Genomic DNA, 21,838 nt, shown 5'->3' with positions numbered 1-21,838 from the left:
AACAGAGGCATACAACTGATTTTCCTTCAACATCCCTTGTAAATTTTTCAGAATCACCTAGCTCTTGGTAAACTTTTCTGGATCTCTATCTTCAGCAGTTTCAATGAAAAAAATCTATAGATTCATGTTGTTAGTTGGAATGATCTGCACAAGATGTGGCACCTTTTCCCACTTGGTTTTCCATTCATCCATTCATTGCCTTTTTGAATTTATGTCTTGTGGATTTATGTGACCTGTGGTTCATGTAAAATTGATCCTAAAGTTTTGATGTTGTAGGAAAGATAAGAAAACCTACTTATGCTAGAACTTCAGGTAACTGACACCACAGATTGGTAGGTACAATTGAGTGGGGTTCAGGAGGATGGGACTTGACCTGCAGTTCATCAGATTTTGTGTCACAGTGAGTCACTTAAGGCAAATTTGTCCAGCTACATGATGGCTCATGCTTGGCAAATAGTAGGTCTTCAACAAGTACTTATTGGATTGAGTTCAATATCATGTTGTGCTTGACAGGACTGTGAAAATGGGGGCAAGGTTATTATTTTTATTTTATTGAAACATTAAAGAATTAGTAGAAATAGAAATAAAATTTAGTCTTTGGATCTATATGGTATTTTGAGGCAGATACGAGTGCTAGATTTCTGTGACTGTTGAACCCTGAGTTATAGCAAAGAATAGGGGAAAACATTCAGCATGAAAAGCCCTTCGAACGTGACAAAAATCACTTTTTGTGTTACCATTTTTGATCCACACTACAATCCAGAAAGGGATAAGTAAGACTGTATTTTACTGATAAGGAAAACTAAATCACAGATAAATGAATGATGTCTAGAATTGGGATATGGGTCTTCTGCCTTGCACTCTATCCCGGACAAATGTCTTAGCCTCTCTGAGCCTCAATTCCACCTTCTCTAAAGTAAGAGGGTTAGCTCAGATGATTTTTGAGTTCTCTTTCTCTAACCTTCTGTATTTTTCCACCCAGCACTGCTTCCACAAGCCTATAATTTCTGCATGATTTCTCACTGATATTCAAGGGATCCAAACATGAAGGAAATCCACAGAGTATATTTGTTCAACTTAAGAAGCACTCATTGAACATCACAAGTGTGAAGTGCTGGAGAATGAGCCAGCTGTTGCCTCTTGTGGCTCCAAGTGTTTATTTTCTGATCAATATCACCATTTCCTGAGTGCCCTACGTGGACTCGTAAGAAAATGAAAATAAGTTCATTACAGACCTTTTCTTGGAGGTAAAATGGCATTGCAGCCAAAATCAGTGATCTTCACCACCATTCGGCTATCCACCACACAGTTAGTGGACTTCAAACGACCATGGACTTCTGTCTTACTGGAGTGCAGATATGACATCCCCTATAATTTTCCAGATGACAAAGAGAGGGGAGTGGGGTGTAATATTCCTCAGCTGCTTGCTGTTTTTAAAGAAGTGACATTTTGAAATCATTTCAGCATATAAAGAATGTCATCTTATAAGATTTTAAACCTGGTTCCATTAGCTTTATTTTAAAAATATTGTTAAAGCTCTAAAATTTGCTTCAGCACTATATTCAGTTTTGAAGTTTAATTGAGTGACACAGTGAAAAGGCAATTGTCTAAAGAGTCTGGCTAAGTAATTATATAATATGAGGCAAAGGACTGACCCTAATTTTTCTTATCTAAGAAATATTAACCATCTCAAAAAGGAAAAAGAACACTCCAGAGAATCAAGAGAACAGATTTTTCTTAAGTGTTTCTGCCTGCTGCTTATTTGGTCTGTGACCTTGTATATGTCTGTGGTTCTCTGCTAGCTCAATTTTAAAATGAATAATAAGGCAGCAGGGGCTAAGCTAGATTATTTACTAAAAATGTAATTTGTTTCATTCTTTGAGAATTTTGAAAAGGGAAGCCCATTTTTGGCAGGCGTGCTTGCCTCTAGTGGCTACAGGTGTCACAGCAGAAACTGCTTTTTTTCAGCATGGATCACATAACATTTTTTATGACTTGATTCTGATTCTATGTGTTTTTCAGGTGATTTAAGACTAGATCAAACTAGGTCATTCCCAGGTCTGACTTTTCTTCACTCTTGAATGAGGCCCTGGTTACTGGTTTCCACTTTTTCATATCATATCAGGTAATTTGTATATCCAAATATATCATTGCCCCTTGCCTGTCCTTAACATTTTCTCTTATAAAGTTGAGTGATCTAATGATCTGTTTCATTATGTGTTTTGAAATGTCTACCAACAACTAGAGAAGAAATACTTGGAACTCTTCGATGTGTTACTGAAATTTATGCATGTATTTATGTATATATACATGGTTTAATTTATACCTTTTGGCAGTTCTGTATGCATTATGATCTCACATATTAAAATTAAAGTTTCCTAATTAAAAAAAAAAGTTGATTAGTCAATTTTTTTCTCTGCAGCTTTATATAATATTAATTTCCAGAAAATCTGTGAATGCATGCCCCCAAAACAGACCAGAAAGATTATAAAGATAAAAAACAGTAATAGCCGATATTTATTAAACATTTACTTGTATCAGGCATTGTACTAAGCATGTGTGTTATTTCATAAAATCCTCATAGTAGCCCTATGATGAAGGTACTATTATTATTCCCATTTTACAGATGAGGAAACCAAATCACAGAGGGGTTAAATACTCGCCAGATCTGTTTTTCTGCATTTAATCTTCATGAATGTTTTTTCCATCGGCAGGCCTCTTACCTTAGCAATGTCATACAAGACAGAGATCTTAAACTCCCAGTCCATGAATGTTCCATCAGGGTAGGAAATTGTGTCATTTAAAACTTCCTGTGTAGGAGTTAAAAATAGAAGATGAATTACTGCAAGGAAGGATGTTGTAGAGAGACTGTTATCAGCCAAATCATGATCTCCTAATCAGAGGTCTTGGGGTCAGGAACGTGTTGGAACTTCTCTGTTCTGGTTCTCCTGAACACATATTTCTCTTCTCTCCTAAATAAGAAGCGCTGGTGGCAGGAAATCCCCAGGGCATCCCCAGCCCTGGCTCCCTGCTCTTTTGTCGGAAGTGGTAAAGGAATGCCCCTGAAGCGGGAACCGGTGAGGCCGGTTAACAAGCAGCTGTACTGTGTCTAATGCTTTAACAGGAAATGGTATTAGGAAATTCATTCGTTAGGCTTATGTTTTCACTCTCACCATCAATTTCATCCATTCTTTTAATTAACTGGCTTGAGTTTTCTCTAAGTTTATGAAACTCCCCATCAAGACAGAGTCCTTGGATTTCTGTTTGACTTGTGTGAACTAAATTTTGAGTTCATTGTTTTAAAATGACAATGCTTCTTTCAAGATACAGGTTTTTTTGTTTTTTTGTTTTTTTGTTTTTAATTCAGTTTTATTGAGATATATTCACATACCATAAAACATACAATCATCCATGGTGTACAATCAACTGTTCACAGTACCATCATATAGTAGTTGTGCATTCATCACCCCAACCTATTTTTGAATATTTTCCTTACACCAAAAAGAATAAAAATAAGAATAAAAATAAAAAAGAACATCCAAATCAGTCCATCCCCTCATCCCACCCTGTCTTTCATTTAGTTTTTGTCCCCATTTTTCTACTTATCCATCCATACATTGATAAAGGGAGTGTGAACCACAAGGTTTTCATAATCACACCGTCACACCATGCAAACTACATAGTTATGCAATCGTCTTCTGGGTTGCAGTTTGACAGTTTCAGGTATTTCCTTCTAGCTATTCCAATACACTAAAACCTAAAAAGGGTTGTCTATATAGGGCATAAGAATGCCCTCCAGAGTGACCTCTCGACTCTATTTGAAATCTCTCAGCTACTGAAACTTTATTTTGTTTCATTTTGCTTCCCCCTTTTGGTCAAGAAGATGTTCTTAATTCCACAATGCTGAGTCCAGATTCATCCCCGGGAGTCGTATCCTGTGTTGCCAGGGAGATTTACACCCCTGAGAGTCCCATGTAGGGGGGTGGGCAGTGAATTCATCTGCCGAGGTGGCTTAGTTAGAGAGAGAGAGAGGGCCACATCTGAGCAACAAAGAGGCACTCAGGGGGAGACTCCTAGGCATAATTATAAGCAGGTTTAGCCTCTCCTTTACAGTAACAAGCCTCATAGGGGCAAGCCCCAAGATCGAGGACCCAGCATACCAAATTGTCAGTCCTCAATGTTTGTGAGAACATCAGCAGTAACCCAGGTGGGGATGTCCAACATTTCCACATTTTTCCCCAGATCCTCAGGGGGCCCCTGCAAATATATTTTTATTCTCTGCCCAAATTACTTTGGGATGAAGATACAGGGCTTTAATGAAGCTAATAAATAACTATTCTTCACAATAAAACTTCAAAAAGAACACTGACAATAGTTTCTTGTTTTAGGAAAAAGCCCAATTTGATCTCTAGCATTAACTCAAGCACTGTACTAATAATTTCCATTGAAGGGTCAAAAATCATTAATCATTCCAGATAAGGCTGGCTGGCCTGTGGTTACCAGCCCAAGTTAAGGAAAGGGAGCTTTAAGCAGACAGACTGTAAAGTAACTCTTTCCTTTGTTTATCCTTTCTCTCCCTTTATCTTACCATTCACCTATTCTACCCTGTATGTCTTCTGGTAAATTTGTAAAAAGTGTATTATTCTGTTTTGATTATAAATGCAATACATGCTTATTATAGAAAATGTGAAAAACTTTTACAAAATGTAAAAAGAAGGAAAATATCACCCATAATTTCTCCAACTAATCTACTCTCATTTTGGTAACTCCTTTTAACATTCTTAAATGTATTCTAAAGAGTATATGCAATATATTTTATAGAATTAGATTTATAATGCATATGTAGTTTTATAATATAATTTCTGAACAATTTTTAATAGTTGTCCCACTGATTTACTTTTAAAATGTGTTGTGCACTGTGCAGGTGCTGGGGTTGCCATGTAGGCTAACTACGGAGTTTGCAGTCTAGTGGAGGAAACTGACATTCATGAAATAACCAGACAAGTAAATGCAAAATTACAGCTGTGCTAAGTGGTATGAAAAAGAAGAGCCTAAAATCTGGGGCTTTGACCTGGATATGAGAGGCAAGGATGGCCTCCTTCTGGAAGTGACTGTTGAGCTGCCGTCCAGGTGAAGTGGGGGCAGGAGTTTTAGGGAGAGGGAACCTCATGGGAAAAGAACCTATTTGGAAGGGAGAGTGAAAAGTGTGAAGGTCCAATCACCTCAGCACCATTTATTAAATTATCCTTCTTTAAACATATTTACCATAGACTTGAAAGTTAATGCTATTCTTGAGCCATTTATTTTTCTTTTCTGAGTCACCTTTCTATTCATGAGCTGTTACTACGCTGTTATGATTACCAGAACTTTCTGACAAGTAGCCCCTCATTCATCTTAAAAAAAAAATGCCTTGGTTATTATTGTTCCTTTATTTATTTTTTCCTGATCTGGGTTAATTAGAAACAAAAAGTCTTTGCTTTATGTTTTCAGAAGAATTTGTAGCTTTTCAGTGTAAATCACTATCGTTGGTGTGCTGGTTAACTGGCTCTCCAAAAACAGCGCTGATGGAGAGCATTTGCTGAATAGCATGGTGAAATACTCCCACCACGGGAGTTTAACACTGGCTGGCTAACAAAGTTCCTGAATGTTTAACAATCAACTCCACGCTAGTACCAGCCAGTTGCCCCACACCTTTGATTACTACTTAAGAACTTGGTCATAATTTTCTGTTTAGACAAGATTCTTTTGCTGTCTTAGGAAATTTTCACAGTGTTGTTATATGAATTCTTTGCATTTCATGTTAAGGGCATTTTGAAATAGATTATATGTTTGTTATAATTTAAAAAGGGATTTGGGAGTTTGTATTTTTTGACTGATTTTGCTGCTACATGTGAGCTATATAATTGTAAATCATTACTTTCTTTATACTTATTTTGTATCTAGCCATCATATTAAACTCTTGTTATTTTTGTATGTGTCTTTTGCATTTTCTAGATAGCAATCACATCACCTATAATTTTTTTAAATGTGTATTGGTTTCCAATAATTATTTATCTTATTTCTGTTTTATGCAGTTGTGCTTTGGCTAGAACTTCCAGAATGCTGATCAGTAGTACAGGGGCAGGGAGGGGCTCCTTGTCTTAATAGGAATGAAGTTTGTTTTGTTTTGTGATAGATAATTTTTGCTATTTTTAGGAAGCATTGTTTTATTCTTAACTTTACTAAGAGTTGCTGTTATAGGGGACCTTGGGGATTTTCTGAAATAGGGTCTGAGACTTCTATGACCCATCAACATTTAATCATTTTTTTTCCTTTGTGAGAACAGGTTATGAATATTAAAACAATAATGTTCTTTCCCAAACTATGTGGTTCACAGTCACATTTCATGCATGTCTTACTTAAACCTCACCTTATCAGAGAGATCTTCAGCCCACCACTTTCTATTCATAGCATTTGATATATTTTATATTTTTATTTGCTTACTGTCTTTTTCCCCATAAGAATGTAAATTCTGTGATAATTCTGTTGTGTTCACTGCTATGTCTGCAATACCTAAGTACAGTTGCTTGGCACACACAAAAAAGATGTTTAATAAATATTTGTTGCATGAATGAATCAATTGTTCCTAAACATATTGGCCAAGGTCATTGTATAGGATGGGAAGCATGTTTTCTTCCATCTGTCTAGGGAGAGACTTTCCCTTTTGTTTCCCAGCAAAAGAAAGGTTTGATGGGATGTGCCATGGGCTGAAGCCTAAAAGGAATACCCCAGGTTTGCCTCGGCACAGCCTTTGTTTTGAGATTCATAACACAAAGGAGTGATTTCTTGTAGAAGCTTCAGTATAAGATCCTGGCAACTTCTCTGTTGTCTGCTCGCAACATGAGTAAGCAATGGCAGGAGGGGCCCAGAACTACCCAGATAATTGAAATTTCCTACCTTCAGAGAGAGAGCCAAAAACAGTACTTGTAAAACATGTAAATATTTTTAGGGCATTGTGTTTTATGGAAATAAAAGGCCATGTGGAACCCTTTGACCAGGCTCTGTTAATTGGCATTTAAGAATTTGGGTCTTACTGAAATTAAGAGATTCAGTGTATGTTCTAGCCTTCATGTGGGAAAACTTTCTAATATTGAAAAACCTAACATAGTTATTATTAGAAAGGTGTATTTATTTTATTATATATCTTTTCAGCATCAATTAAAATGATCATATGGTCTTTTTCCTATGACTTTGCATATTGTACATTATAGTAATATTTCAATCCATTCACAGAATTAACCATATCTTATGTACTATGCTTTTCATATACAACTGGCTTAGATTTACCAATATTTTATTTATAGTTTTCCATCTGCATTCATAGATATAAGTAGTCTTTATTCCAGTTTTAGCATCTATCTTATGCTAGGCTAATTAAATGTTAAATAAATTTGGAAGATGTTCATGTTTTTTTCCCCAAACGTTAGAACAGTATTTATAAGGAGAGTGAGAACTACTCATCAAAGCTTAGAAGATTTAAGTTGAATCTGGTATTCTGTGTAGTGGTAATTATAATCTTATAATCTCTTGTTTTGATTAATTTAAGTTTTTAATTTTGAGTCAGATTTTTATGGTTATTGCTTCTGAAATGTCCCCCTTTTCTTAGATTTTTACAATTTAATAATTGTGCTTGTTTGAATCTGTTGTGTACTTCTTAAAAAGCCATGTCTTCAATGCAATCTTGTAGGGGCAGATCTATTGTGGATAGGACCTTTTAATTAGGTTTTTCCACGGAGATGTGACCCACCTAATTGAGGGTGGGACCTTTTGATTAGTTTATTTCCATGGAGATGTGACCCTGCCCTTTCAGGGTGGGTCACGATTAGTTTACTGGCGTTCTTAAGGGAGCTAAGAGCTGACACATATCCAGATGCTTGGAGAGGCAAACAAAAAGATGTCTGGAGATGCTAAGTTTAGGAGATGAAGCCTCGAGTTTGCCACAGAGAAGCTAAGTGAGAACCCACAGATACTTAAAGAGAAAGCCACTGGAAATCAGAAGCTGAAAGCAATGCAACCCGGGAGCAAAGGATCAGCAGATGCCAGCCACGTGGCTTCCCAACTGACAGAGATGTTCGGACACCATCTGCCTTTTCCTCAGAGAAGGAATCTACCTCTTGATGCCTTAATCGAACATTTTCATGGCCTTAGAACTGCAAATTTGTGAACTAACAAGCTCTCATTGTAAAATATACCATTTCTGGTATATTGCATTTCCAGCAGCTTTAGCAAACCAGTACAATAGTCATGAAGTATTCTTTCACAATTGAAACCATCTCTTCTATAGCTTTTTCACTCCCTAATTTTGGATATCTGTGTAATTGTTTTTAAAATTGTAATTGGAAGTATGAGATGCTTGTGTTGTTTTATAATGTTTTTTAAATTTAACTCATGAATGGATTTTTAAATGCTATCCCATTTTATTTTTTATAATGATTGGTTTAAAAACCATTTCCTTTCCTTAGGCTGTAGTTTTGCTTCTAAATTTTGCACTAAATACATAGATTAATTACTTCATAAAGGAAAAAAGAGTATTATTTAGGGCTATGATGTTTTTTTCTTTGAGGGCAGATTTGGGTTTATCTTATATATTTTGAAAGCTTCCGTCCTTTTTTCTTTTAATTAAAGTTTATTGAAAAATAAACAATTTCCAAGTGACTGATTTTTAAAATATTTATCAATTTTAATTCTACTTAATTATGAATATTTAGACCCAGTTGAAGCTGCTAGAGCTGCTGCTGCCCTGTCTTATGTTCTGGTTTTGTTTGTGGGGCAGGACATCAAAAGATACTGGGTCTGAGAGTATCCCAAGGCAGGGTGACTGGGCATCTTGGTTTGCCTGGGCCAGTTCAGGACTGAGTGATAAAATCTGAATGATCTAGTTTGGACCCACCAACTCTTCCTGACAACTCTCTAATATTATTTTACTGGATGAACATTTAGATTAACCATATATATCTTTTTTCATGTGGTTAACCAGTTAGGAAATTGGAATTGACCATGGTTCCTTACCCGAAGGGATCCTCTCTCGCAGTATTCGATCACCCCAAATATCATGTTTTCAAGCTTCACCGTGCCGTAGAACTTGGTCAGGTTGTAATAGTCGATCTGAAGCAACTAGGATAGTATGTTTGTTAACAAAGTCAGGAAAACAGCCAGAAATGGGCTCCAGAGTAAAAATTAATATGCCAATAAAAGCATGTCTTGTTTTAAGATCTTCGGGAAAACGCACTGCTCTTAAACTGAAATGTCAGTACCCAGCTCTTACTTCACATTGCATTCTTTCTCATCAATGATCATTCCTTTGTCGCAGGGGGACTTGAATACAAATGTTTGACTACTCTCAAATAATATCAGGGCTGTGTTCTAGGACATATTAGATTTCCAAAATGTTTTGCACCATTAAACCTTGCTTTCCAACATTTGTTGGTAGAATTTTCAACAACAAGAAGCATAGTCACCCTTTTCTTGGCCAGAGGGCTTCTCAGTCAGCATTTCCAAGAACACCTTGCTCCACCAGGGACTATAGGGTTAGGGAAAATGGAGTGAAGCTGTTGATCACTTAAGGGTTTAAAGTAAGGGACACATACCTTGTTCAAGTCTATCTTCTGTTTCTCACTGAAATTTCCATCATTGTGCTTGAGATCTTTAAGAATCACTCGCTGCAAAGATCAATTGAATTAAGGAGATATCATTGTAGCATAACCAAATATATGCATAATAATCACTTGTGTGTTTATCTCACTAACTCACAAGCCCACTAGACTGTGCCTTCTTGAGAGCAGTGACAGTAGTTTACTGACATTTCTATCCCTGAGACCTGGGATATAGTAGGCTCAAGTTTGAATGTTTCCTCAAGAATGACTAAATGAAAAGGAAGGGAGGGAGGGAGGGAGGGAGTTAAGAGGGAGGAAAGCAGGGAGAGAGGAAGAAAGGAGGGGAGGGAGGAAGGAAGGCAGGAAGGAAAGGAAGGAAAAAAAGACACAAAACCCCCAAAAGGGATTGTCATATTTTTACAGCAATGAGCCAAATACAATACTGTTCTGAACCTGTTTCATATTTTCTTTTCCTTCCTACACTCCACTCCTCCAAAAATTCTATTTGTCCCTCAGTTTCCCCAGGATTGTGAGCTTTGTAACCTTAAGGCAGAGCCCAGCCCAGCCCTGCACGTGGCTCCAAGAACGGCGCCTTGGAGCCAGCTGGGCACCCCCACCATTGTGCTGCCAAACAGCAAAAGCTGGGGCCACAATGAGCAAGAACAGAACAGACCCTGATTGAGAGATCAAAGGTGCCGGGGAGGGAGACTGTATCACCTTTTTATCATATTTGCACTGCCGTAGTCTCTGAATTGTATCTCGTCTCTTGTCATCGTCGATCTGGCACAAGAAAAGGCTAATTATTCCAGAAGCTCTAGATCTTGTCCCATCCACTAGTCAGGTGGGTTGTATCTGTTGTTTGCTCAGCAGCTTCCACAAAAACCGTAATAATTGACTTGCGTTTCCCTCTCACGCCTCACCTTCACCCTCCAACCACATCTTTGTGCCAGGAATCTCCCGCTCTGGCTTCACCCTAGGCTTGGCAGGCAACATGAATGGGTGTCTCCCCTTTCCTGCCCTTCCTCTCACAGCCCCAACTCAGCCAGGGATTTTCTTTGCCTCCTCCTTCCCCTGCCCTCCTTCTACGGGGTATCATGGCCTATAGGTACAGACAGACACCTGCAGGGGAGCACGTGGTACATTTGAGTTGTGCATAGCAGGATCTGCAAACTCACTGCACACTCATGTCTAAAGGCCCAAGAGCAAAGCAAATGAGGAAATGGAGCTGGGTGTGGAGGGCGAGTGCCTGTCAGCTCCGGGTGACACCTGTCATGCAGAGCCCAAAGTGGCCAGATCACCTGATTTGTCAAAAGAAAGCTTGTCATCTGGATTTTTGTATGCTATTCCATGACTTGTATATGTTGGCAATTACTTTTTAGAACATGTTAAACATAATGAGAACCCCCCTCCACCCACTCACACACATCTCACATCTGCAGGCTAGATATAGTTCTTGGTCTGCCATTTAATAACTTCTGGTCTAAAGGCAAAGAAAAGGTTGAAAACTGTTCCATCTTTAATTTGATTCTAATAAAAACCTGGGATGTATTATTTTCTAAGACTTAACATACACATATGTCAATGAAATAAATTATATCAAGTTCCAAGCATGCGGCCTAGCACAATGCAGATTAACAAATGTCAGTTATCTTTCCTTCTTCTCATTTATAAATGGGGTACAAAGGTGTTAAATGACATTGAATGTCACATAAGAAGAAAGTGGCAAAAGCTGGGCTTATCTACTTGTCCAGTATTTTTTTTAACTGTTTCAGGCCTTGAATAGGTCATTTAAACTATTTGGACCTCAGTTCCTTATGTGTACAATAGTGATTATAATCCTAACTCATAGGGATACTTAGAGATCAAATGAGACAAAGTTTGTGAAATGTCTTGCAAGCTAGTGTTTTATCCTTGAATGAGCTGTCATCTTCTTTATCCTTTTTCTCTGTTACTTCATCCCTTCGACTTTCCTGACTTCTCTTTTTGTCTGGATTTTTTGGTCTGGTTTTCTGAGCCTTCTGTTCTTATTCTGGGATATGCGGTTTTTTTTTTGTTTTTTTTTTTTTTCTTTTTTTGTGACCTTGCCCCTTGGTCTTGCTTCCTACTGTCTCCCTTCAGTGAGTTTCAGGATGGGAGCCACCGCCTGTCTGAGGTATGGTACTTTGCACGCTTGCTGGCTTTGGCTGACCTTGGGTGTTTTTCCTGCTCTTTCTGACTTACAGCCTCTGATGACCTCTACTGTGGAGCCAATTCCCAGACCCCCTGGCAGCCTGTCTGAAACTCAGAGTAGCAACAATAATCGCAGCTCTGTATCACCCCTAACTTTCCTCCTTTAGGGTTATACCTTCCAGGAACATTTACCTTTGTAGAAAACACATAGACAGATGTCTTATGCTTATTCCAAATGAATGAAGATACGTGGGGGTTTTGAGGCAGTGGAGGGACAACAGTGGGGAGTGGGGGCGAGGTTGTCCCTGTGTGGGGGTGGATCGGGTGGGAGCCCTTCCTCCTCGGGGAGACGGGGCCCACCAGGAAGGTGTTCTCACCCTGTTTAAGGTCTCCACTCCCCTTCCAAGTGACTTCCAAGTAAGTACTGCCAACTAGTCATTTGGTCAACTGAATTCCCTCTTTGAAAATTCAAGTCTCTGGGGGGATTAAGTTCTATGTCATGGGCATTTGCATCCCAGTGTGAATAACTACAGGATTGATTTCCTCCTGACACCAGCCTAAGAGAGGCTGGCCTTTGTGAAGAGAATTTTTCTGTGTGGGGTTCAGCAGGAGCAAGAGGTTCACTTTGGAGCCTGGGGCACCTGTGGAAGAAAGGAAGGCCCAGGCCACAGACAGCAGCGGGGGCACCCGAGCCATTAGAGAGAAGCAAGGGAGACCTGGGGTGGGTGCCAAGAGACGGCAGAGAGGCTCCAGAGGCAAACTTGGCCCGTGCTGCAATTTTACTTCTGCTGACTTAAGGCAGAGAGGCCTTCTCAAACCACATTACCCTACTGATTTGGCCCTCCTCGGAGGAACTCAACTGCTCCCTCATGTGGAGGTTCTGGATCTCCATCCTCTTGACATGCTTTGGTATAAAAACTCTGAAAATGATATGGTAGAATGTAGGTGTCAGGATCGTGGGCTTTAAAGTTAGACAGACTTGGTTCAGATTCTGGCTCTGTTCGTGGAATTCCAGCTCTGTTGCCTTATAGGACACAAAGGAGGATGAAATGGGTCAATGCATATAAGGAAACTGGCACATACAGTTCGTCAGTGTCAACTATTAAAATCTGTAGTAAGTTTACTCACTAGCTGTGTGTAACTTGATGCTGTTTCTTAACCCCTTGCGCTTAACTCATTGTGAGTAGATGGGACAACGAAGGTCCATAAGGACAGCAATAAATGGGAGTGGTTATTACTGGCTGCTGATAACATTCTCTGGCTGGGGGAAAATGTGGGTTAGTTTAACAGGGTACTCTTTCTTCAGCAATGAGAAAAATATGTCCTTGGTAAGGCAGATTAGTGTCCACAATTTAGGGGGACTCAAATACTCTACTCGTTCCTACCTTCCCTCCATGACAAATTCCCAGTATGTACATTTCTCTTTGGGGTCAGATGCAAAGATCAAGAAACACACCATATCTCAGCTCCACTGAGGTGTTCATTGGACTAACCAGCTGACGTTTAGGGCAATGTAAGATCAAGGGGAAAGGAGGAGGCTGAAAATTAGACAACATCTAAGCATTCTTACTGTTAGGATTCTAAAACAATCTCTGCTTGGCACGTTTCCTATTTGTGCCACCAAGGTCTTGTCAAATCCCTGGCAAGGTGCATCGGCCCCAGCATTGTTTGGCAGGTGAGGGAAGCCCTACCTTTAGGCTGACATGGTTGGTCTCGTTGCTCTCCAGAGGCAAGATCTTTTCGGGAGGAATGTGGGACCATTTTTTCTGGCGAAGTTCATTATCTTTTCTAAATTTTCTGTGAAAGGAATAGAAACAGTCAATAGGCTTTAATTAGTATCCATGCCACCCAGCTGCTGAATGATGGGAGAAATTTAGAACCCTGATATCCACAGACAGACGTGAGTTGAGGGAGGCCAGCCCACCGTGCAGCTGTGTTCACCAACCAGGCGAGTGCTGACCACGAAGGTCCTGGTAAGGATTCCTGGTGGTTCTTTTACATTCTTTTCCTTCTACTTTCCCAGATCCTCACTAAAGCAGTCTTTTACTCTCATAAAGGATCTGAACTGATGACATGGAAAGAGTGAGATAAAAACAGAGGAGAAAAAGATGATCATCTTTAGAGGCAAAAATGTTAACCTTTAAACTGCCAGAGAATACACAAACCAGCTCTTCTTATTCATCTGAGCCTTAAAAAATGCATAAAGGAAATAGAAATGTACAGAGAAAATCTAAAAACTTGTACCCTAACATACAAAATGTATAAAACAATTTTATAATTGTTCCCTTCAGATAGTATGAATAAAGCAGAATTCTTGTGTTGTAAGGGATGCATTTACATATTACAAAATTGCTTCCTAAAGTAGTCGCTCCAAGTTACTTTTCCATAGTGAGAATCCCTGTTTCCCCATAATCATGAAAATGTTTGATATTAATATTTTTTACCATTGTGATATATGTGAAATGGCGTTTCATTGTTGCTTTAATTTGCATTTTCCTGATTAAGAGAGAGACCAAGTATCTTTACAAATATTTCTAGCTATTTTAATTCTTATGTAGAATTTTTTATTCACAATTTTGCCCATTTTTCTATTGTATTATTTGTCTTTTCCTTATTGATCTACAGGAGATCCTGCAAAAAAAAAAAAAAAAAAAAAAAGCCTTCGTCCTTTTATGTGTTGTAAATTCCTTTTTCTAGTTTACTGCTGCTTTTAACTTTGCTGTATGGAAAGCATCAATTTTATTCTGGTCAAACATATTTTTTTCTTCTATGACTTTTTTATCCTGACTGACAAATACTTTCCCAACCTGTGATCATAAAGACATTTTCCATTCATTTCTTCTAACAATTTTGAAGTTTGATTTTTCCAATTTAGGTCTTTCATCCATTTGAAACTTCATATGGAATGCAACATATCTTTCTGTATGGTGTTATGTAGGGTTTTAACTGTTTTTTTTTTTTTTTTCCATGTGGAAAGACTACTGTCCCAACATCATTTGCCAACTGACTTGTAATGTCACTTCTATCACATTCCAAGTCCCCATGCTTGGTTTGTTTGATTCTGGAATTTATATTCTTTTCCATTGATCTATTTACTTGTCCTTGAGTTTGCTTTTGCTTTTTGTCATTTGACAAATTATTCTCACCTTCTCAAGGTTATTCATGATGTCTTTCTTACTGTCCACTAGGAAGAAATGATCACCTTTTTCCTATGCCTCCATCTAACCATGAGTACTTCTCTATTTAATACATATAAAACAGCATACTATTGGCCAATAATTATGATCCTAAAGCTTGGAAGCAATTAGGGTAAACATCAAGGCCTTGAAAGCTTCCAGGTTCTCACCTCTGCACCCGAGGAGACTTTTGGGACTCAACAGAATGGGCTGTCATTCATATTGAGTTAGGTGATGTCATAAATCATTCACTTCTTTTCTTGTTGAAGCTGTTGTAATGGAAAACTATAAGAGTAATACCACATGTTCCAGATCTCCATGTGGACACGCCATTAGGAATGCTTTGGCCACTAGGAAGCCCAATTCCTGCTTCTGATATTTGGAGACAATGGAAAATACCTGTTTCTATTCTGCTACTAACCCTAATTTTACAATTTACCCCTATCTTAGGCTGACACCCATTTGGACACCCATTCTGAGGGACAATAGACACACTTGTGGCCTTGCTATTGATTGGTTTTACTTTCTCCAAATTTTGGCTTCTGCTTGCCCTCAACTAAATGGTCACCACACACTGTAGCTCATCTCCTGTACTGCAGAGCAACATAGAGCCAAGCTCTGTGTCGATATTGAAGGGAACAGCCTCCTCCACTTCCCTGGAGGAATCTTCAACCCATATGTGATAGGCTGGACTCTCTCATCAGGAGAAAGTATAATGACACAGAGACCAAAGAGTATGAAATGCAGAGAAAATTACTGTCTCATTTAGTTAGGGCATGGGGGTGATTCTGATAATCAGGTAGATACAGAAAGTTTTATGTGTGTAACATACACATATTAGGAGGTATTGTGTTATTCACTCATTCATTTACATATTCAGTAAATATTTGAGCATCCATTATGTGCCTGGCTACTTGTGCTACTTGTATGCCCAAGTTTAATAGAACAATCATGGAGCTGGTGGTGAGGAGGCTTGAGTTTTAGTTCTAAACCTTCCCACTGTCTGGTGATGTGATTCTAGACAAGCCATTAGACTTTCCGGGGTCTCTCTTTCCCCAGCATTAAATAGATTTGGAGTAGGTGATTTGTACAGCCTCTTCTAGCCTAAACATCATGTAAGTAGTGACACTGAAATTTTCCACAATATACCAATAAAATGTTAAAACAGGTATTTTTATTATAGAATGCCTATTTTGAGGTAGTCACTGTATATATCCCATTTCAAATCCTCACATCTAAGATGAGGAAACCGAAGCTAAATATCATGTTTAATTTCTAAATAACAGGCTTAGCACCACACAACTGATAAAACTCAGAACTGGGCTTTAAGTTAAGTGTCTCTGAGTTCAAAGCCCCATTCTATCCCATGTATATTCTTCCCTCCATTTAGTCTTTGATGCAGAATGCCTCCATGGTCTTCCATCTGCCCAGAGACCTTTGTGTGGGCACCCGTTATCACCAGTAGCCGTCATGTCTGTATGTCTGTCTGTCTCTTTCCCTCTCCCTCCCTCCCCTCTCTGCATGACAAGTGCAGCCAGAACAGGGTGTGGTACCTGAGGACCAGGAGTGCAATGAGCAGCAGCAGGATCACAGCTCCTGTGAGGGTGAAGACCGCGATCATCAGGGCTTGAGGGCCTGGGCCAGGAGAGACAGAGACAATGCAGGCGTCAGGATTTTGAAAAGAGAACAGAAGCACTTCAGAGATTCTAGGTGTATAATATAATTTACAGAAGGAGGAAGGGAGACTCTTTTTAAAGAAAAAAAAATATTTTAAAAATCTTTCTTCTTGTTTTCTGTGAAGGAGAAACTTTCAACAAGGAAAATGGAATTTCTATTCTCATCTGGGAAGAAGTAAGTTAATGCCTGGGGGTTAGAGCTGCACCATAGTCACATTCAACTTTGGTTTATCGCTATGGTCACCACTCTTGTCACCACTACCATCGCCACCACCAGCACGATCTCACCCTCAACCCCAGACAAAAATACAAAAGTGAGTGCAAGAAAGACAATTGCAACAGTGCGGGTGATTCCACCCACCAGTCTATTAAAATTGCATCTACACTAGATGACAGCGGGAGCTCAGGGGAGACGCGGCTCCCGTCTGCTGGTTCCTCAGCTCGTCTCAGTTCTTATGTGCATCTCACAGTGTGAACATCTCACTGAACTGAATATAATTCTAATATTTAAATACAGCATTTAAATATACTATGAAGTATTTAAGTATGCTATGTTTTAATAGAGCATCTACTTTTCTAGTTTTGCTTGTTATTTCAGTCATAGGAGCACATTAGAGCTAAGGTTAAGCTTCTGCTGCACTCTGGTGGCTGCTGTGATAATCACACTCTATTTTACTTGTTTCACAATGAATGGAGAACCAGTGTATCATCCTAAGATTTTGACATTATAGTTGGAAGGAAACTTGGGATCAGTTAACAAATCTAATTTAACAGAGGGAAGAAACTCACACTTATACAAAAGAAATAAATTGACTTAAGTTGACAGTGTAGATTGGTGCTAGAGTCCAAACTAGAAACATTTTCACAGTTACCTCATATTGTCATTCATTCGTTCACTTGTTCCAAGACACTGTGTTGGGGCAAGGAGATATGAATAGGCGTGGCCCTGCCATTATGTAGTACATGGTGTAAAAAGATGTAAACAAAATAGCGTGGCATAAGCACTATGCTAGAAGTCTGGTAGAATAAGGTCTAGATCAACAACCTCCTGATATGGCAAGGCTTAGGAAAGATGAAATTCAAGTGCACTTTTGCAGATAAGCAGATGCTTACAGTTGGATGGAGCGGGCAGATAAATTCTATCCAGAGAGAATGGCAGAAATAAGGACACAGTAGCATCAAGTTGCATGGCTCATACTTTACAGAAGTAGGAGGGAATTAAGGGAGTGGGAAAGGGATTTGGGGAAAGATGAAAAATAAGGCTGGAGAAGTAGGAAGATTAAGGGCTTTTTGTGCTATATTTTTTTGAGGCATTTGGACTTTATGCTGAAGGTAAAGCGGAGCTGCCTATTGACATGTAAGCAACTGTCCGATGACACGACCAGATTTGTGCTTCCATTTTGGTGGCCGTGCAGGCTGGAGTGGAGATGGGCAGGGCTGGGGCAGGAAATCAGCTGCAAGTTATTGCTGTAATCCAGGAGGCAGACAATGAGGGCTTGGGTGAGGGACAGGACCCAGGTCTGCACTGCCTATCACTGGATCTCATGTGCTTGGAATGTTGCCCGGTGTTAAGTGCATCTTTGTGGAATGAATGAAAAGATGAAATTGAAAAGATGATGGTGTAATCACCAGGTGTTATTTGTTTGGCAGGTGTGTACACAGATAAAAGACAAGCCATGAATATAGTATTGTATACTACTGGAAAGGTTCAGTTATTTTATTTGTGAAGTTTAAAATGAAATATAGTAAGAGTTAGCAATCAAAAGCTCTGGCTAACAATTTTCTAATTAACTGAGGACAAAGTCAAGTTGCCTAGGACAACATAATATCCTAATCATAATATCCTAATCATAATATCCTAATCATAATATCCTAATCATAATCCTAATCATAATATCCTAATCATAATATCCTAATCATAATAATGAGGACTCTCTCAAAAATTACTCTTGAGAAGTTCAGCACTTTACAAACTACAGACCTTCTATTCAATAAACAAAACATCTGAAAACTTTAAAAAAGATCCATTAAAAACACAAACTTATGCTTGTAAAGGTTCGAAATGGACAGCACAATACTGTGTGACGGTAGCACAATACTTTAACTGTAACTAACAAAGCTGAGGGTGAGTTTGGTTGAAAGAGGAAGACTAGGGTTGTGGATGTCACCAGAAGGAAACCTAGAGGATAAAATCTGGGGCTGTATAACTTAGTGAAAACTAGAGTGGACAATGACAGTGGTTACTTGCACAAATATAAGAAAGTTCTATGTGAAATAGAACAAACGTCTGCCACTATTACAATGTGTTAATAATAGGGTGGTATATGGGAAAAATACAATTAATGCAAACTAAGTCCTATAGTTAACAGTAACATTGTAATATTCTTTCACTAATTGTAACAAAGGCACTATACCAAAATTAAATGTCAATAATAGGAGGAAAAAAGAAATGTTCTCAAAAAAATTATTCAGAAAAAAAAAAAACCAACCTAAAGTTTTAACTGAAAGCTTTAATTAAGGAATAAGAAAAAATAATTTTACCAAAAAAGTTACAAAATGAAGTAGAGGGCTGCAGAAGTCCATAAGAAAAGAGATATTTCAGAAGTCAGGTTTGGTTTAAAACCCAGGAAGCTTAAAGATGGTTCTAGAGGTAATTTTTAAAAAATCTCCTAAAGAAATCAACTGTAAGGAGCAATAATAGTATATCTGACATCAGCTTGGGATTGCTTATTGTTTAGAAGACTCGATCCCTACTCCCCACCTCCCTCCTTGCTTTAGTCAACTGCTAACACCTATTGGACAAGTACACAGGAACGATTTTGAACCACATTTGACTCATGGAGTGAAAGGGGACTAGAAACACAGTCAGAGCTTTGACACAAGCTAGCCCATCAAACCAGAAATGCTCCCTTATGTCAGATCAGCCTTTAAGTCAGAGTTTCTGGCAGTGGAGAAGGGCTGGCACACAAATACTTCCAGTTAATAATTTTAATTCTAATTAAAAAATCATAAACTAACACAGGTTCATTATGGGAAAATTGTAAAATTCAGAAAAATACTAAAAAGCAACAATAAATATATCTTCCAGAGTCCTATCACTCAGAGGTCACTACTGTTAACATTTTAGCGTATTTCTTTCCAGTCTTGTTTTTAAACATTGGTTTACAAACTTAAGATCTCGTTAATTTTTTTTTAAAAAAAGTATATTTTTCTATTACTTTACATCATGTTTCCCATGTCATTTAAAATTCTCTATATTTTAATTGGTTACATAATACTCCATTTATGAAAGAATCATAATTTTCTAAATCATTTTATTAATGCTGTTTTTACCTTTTTTTTCCGTCTTTGGGAAAAAATATTTGCCCATGTTTTAGATTTTTTCTCCTTAAAATAAATTACTAAATTGGAATTACTGTTCATGTGGTAAGTCTTGGCCATGCCAGTCACATACAGGCTGTCCTGAGAGCTTGTTGCCCAGGAGACACCTGATTGGCTATGGCCAGTGAGGGCCATTGTTGTGTAGCTGCCATGCAACTTGCACACTTGAAGGCCTAGTCATATCGGGGCTTTCCATGAAGTGACAGCTCTCATCTGAAGGGAGTGGGCAAGCATCATCACCACTCAAGCATGTGTCCTCTGAAGGAACTGAAAGAGGCATAAGGGGCCCTGATCACCAACCATCTCTCAGTTTGATGACATCCAGTATTCTTTGCTCAAAGATCTATCCTTTGAACTCCTTCCAGCTGAATGTAACCAGAGTAAGAATAGACGTCTCTGTGCTCATTTTTGCCATTTGCCAAACCTTGTTTTTTATGGGATAAATTATGTCAAAAGATAGGGCACAGTTTTAAGGTGGGCATAGCTACAGTACAGTTTCGTCAGAACTGTAATGTCATCCTTCATTGAACAGGGAAAATAAAGTCCACATTCACAAACCTGGCAAATCTAATTGTGACAGCAAAACAAAACCAACAAAGGCTAACTGCATAAACCGTCGAGTTTACTCTCCTTATCAGAAAACCAATTTCAGGGAAATTACCCTTACCCTGGCTGGGAATATCATTAGGAAGTTTATGGTTCCTCCAGATAAATGTGGGGCTTTTATCCTCTGGGTAAGTCTTGTTTTCGTGGGTGGTATAGTTCAAAAGAACTGTATACTGTCCCAGGGCATGAAAAAAGAAAAAGGATGACAAGAAAAAGGCACATTAGAATAATTTCTCATGAGATTGATCAGCCAGCCCAAGGACAATTTAATTTCAAAATAATGCATCTCAATGAAGCCAGGTAACTGTTAACCAGCCTGGAGCTAGTTAGGATCTGCTTATTGGTTCACAGCATGAACATGGATTCAAGCTCCAAGTGGGCTGCTAAGTTTTCTGTTTCTTTATGACCAGGGACTATGTCAGTAACCCCTGCCAAACATAGACTCTTTGGGTCTTTAGAGAACTTGGTTCAAGTCTTTCAATTTACAACTGTTAAGACAAAGCCCATGAAAAATTAAATGATTAGCTCCAAGACACATGGCAAATGAAGGGCCAGTGTTTTCTATAATATTAAATTGCTACTGAAAATGATCTCTAGAGAAAATGAACCACAGCTGAAATCCGTTACATCAGTCTGATACATGTCAAGTGGCCCTGAAACAATTCTACATTTAAGTTCTGTCAATTACATAATTTTCCAATCTCTTCCATTCCTTTTCTTTAATGTGTCTTCTTGTATATGATGCCAATTAGGTTTCTAAGACTAAAGGTTTATTTTTTTAAGCAATTTGTCAATTTGAAAATTAATATATCCTTAAGTTATTGTTGCATATACTGCATATCAGCTTTGTAAGAGACTTCAGAAAGATGACTCTCCTAAATCCACCAACAGTCCTTCAAATGCACAGGTGGTAAAATTAAATTAACACCCTTTCTGGGCAAAAGTTTCAAAACTTTACTCCTAACTTTGATGCCAATTCTATAATTACATGCATCGAGGATAGGAAAGATCCTATATATTAGAGTACGGTACATTGAATCTTTATTGAGACGTATTCCAAATAAGAATAACATCTATAGTGCTATGTTATTTTGAGAATTAATCCTTATTTTCCCCAAACAGATGTGTTATAAAGCACAATTACTTTGATGGTAATAGATTATTGAAAAAATTTAACTACTTTTGCCTTCACAGAGAG

At 38.4% G+C, this 21,838-nt stretch overlaps 1 protein-coding gene across 2 annotated transcripts in view; it reads right to left on the bottom strand.

Moving 5' to 3' along the window:
• The window catches only part of GUCY2C (guanylate cyclase 2C), a 60,749-nt gene that overhangs the window by 18,118 nt on the left and 20,793 nt on the right, over nucleotides 1-21,838 (bottom strand). For both annotated transcript variants that reach the window (XM_037846317.1, XM_037846318.1), the window contains exons 10-17: nucleotides 20,702-20,813; nucleotides 16,531-16,612; nucleotides 13,493-13,598; nucleotides 10,350-10,412; nucleotides 9,627-9,698; nucleotides 9,049-9,153; nucleotides 2,724-2,810; nucleotides 1,236-1,368 (exon numbers count right to left, since the gene is read on the bottom strand). In XM_037846317.1, coding sequence (XP_037702245.1) covers nucleotides 1,236-1,368; nucleotides 2,724-2,810; nucleotides 9,049-9,153; nucleotides 9,627-9,698; nucleotides 10,350-10,412; nucleotides 13,493-13,598; nucleotides 16,531-16,612; nucleotides 20,702-20,813 — 760 coding nt within the window. The remainder of the gene's footprint in view (nucleotides 1-1,235; nucleotides 1,369-2,723; nucleotides 2,811-9,048; nucleotides 9,154-9,626; nucleotides 9,699-10,349; nucleotides 10,413-13,492; nucleotides 13,599-16,530; nucleotides 16,613-20,701; nucleotides 20,814-21,838) is intronic.

The sequence above is a fragment of the Choloepus didactylus genome, chromosome 8, assembly GCF_015220235.1.
Source record: "Choloepus didactylus isolate mChoDid1 chromosome 8, mChoDid1.pri, whole genome shotgun sequence".
NCBI lineage: Eukaryota > Metazoa > Chordata > Mammalia > Pilosa > Megalonychidae > Choloepus > Choloepus didactylus.
The sequence above is the reverse complement of the archived record's forward strand: the minus strand, read 5'-3'. Positions and strand labels throughout refer to the sequence as shown.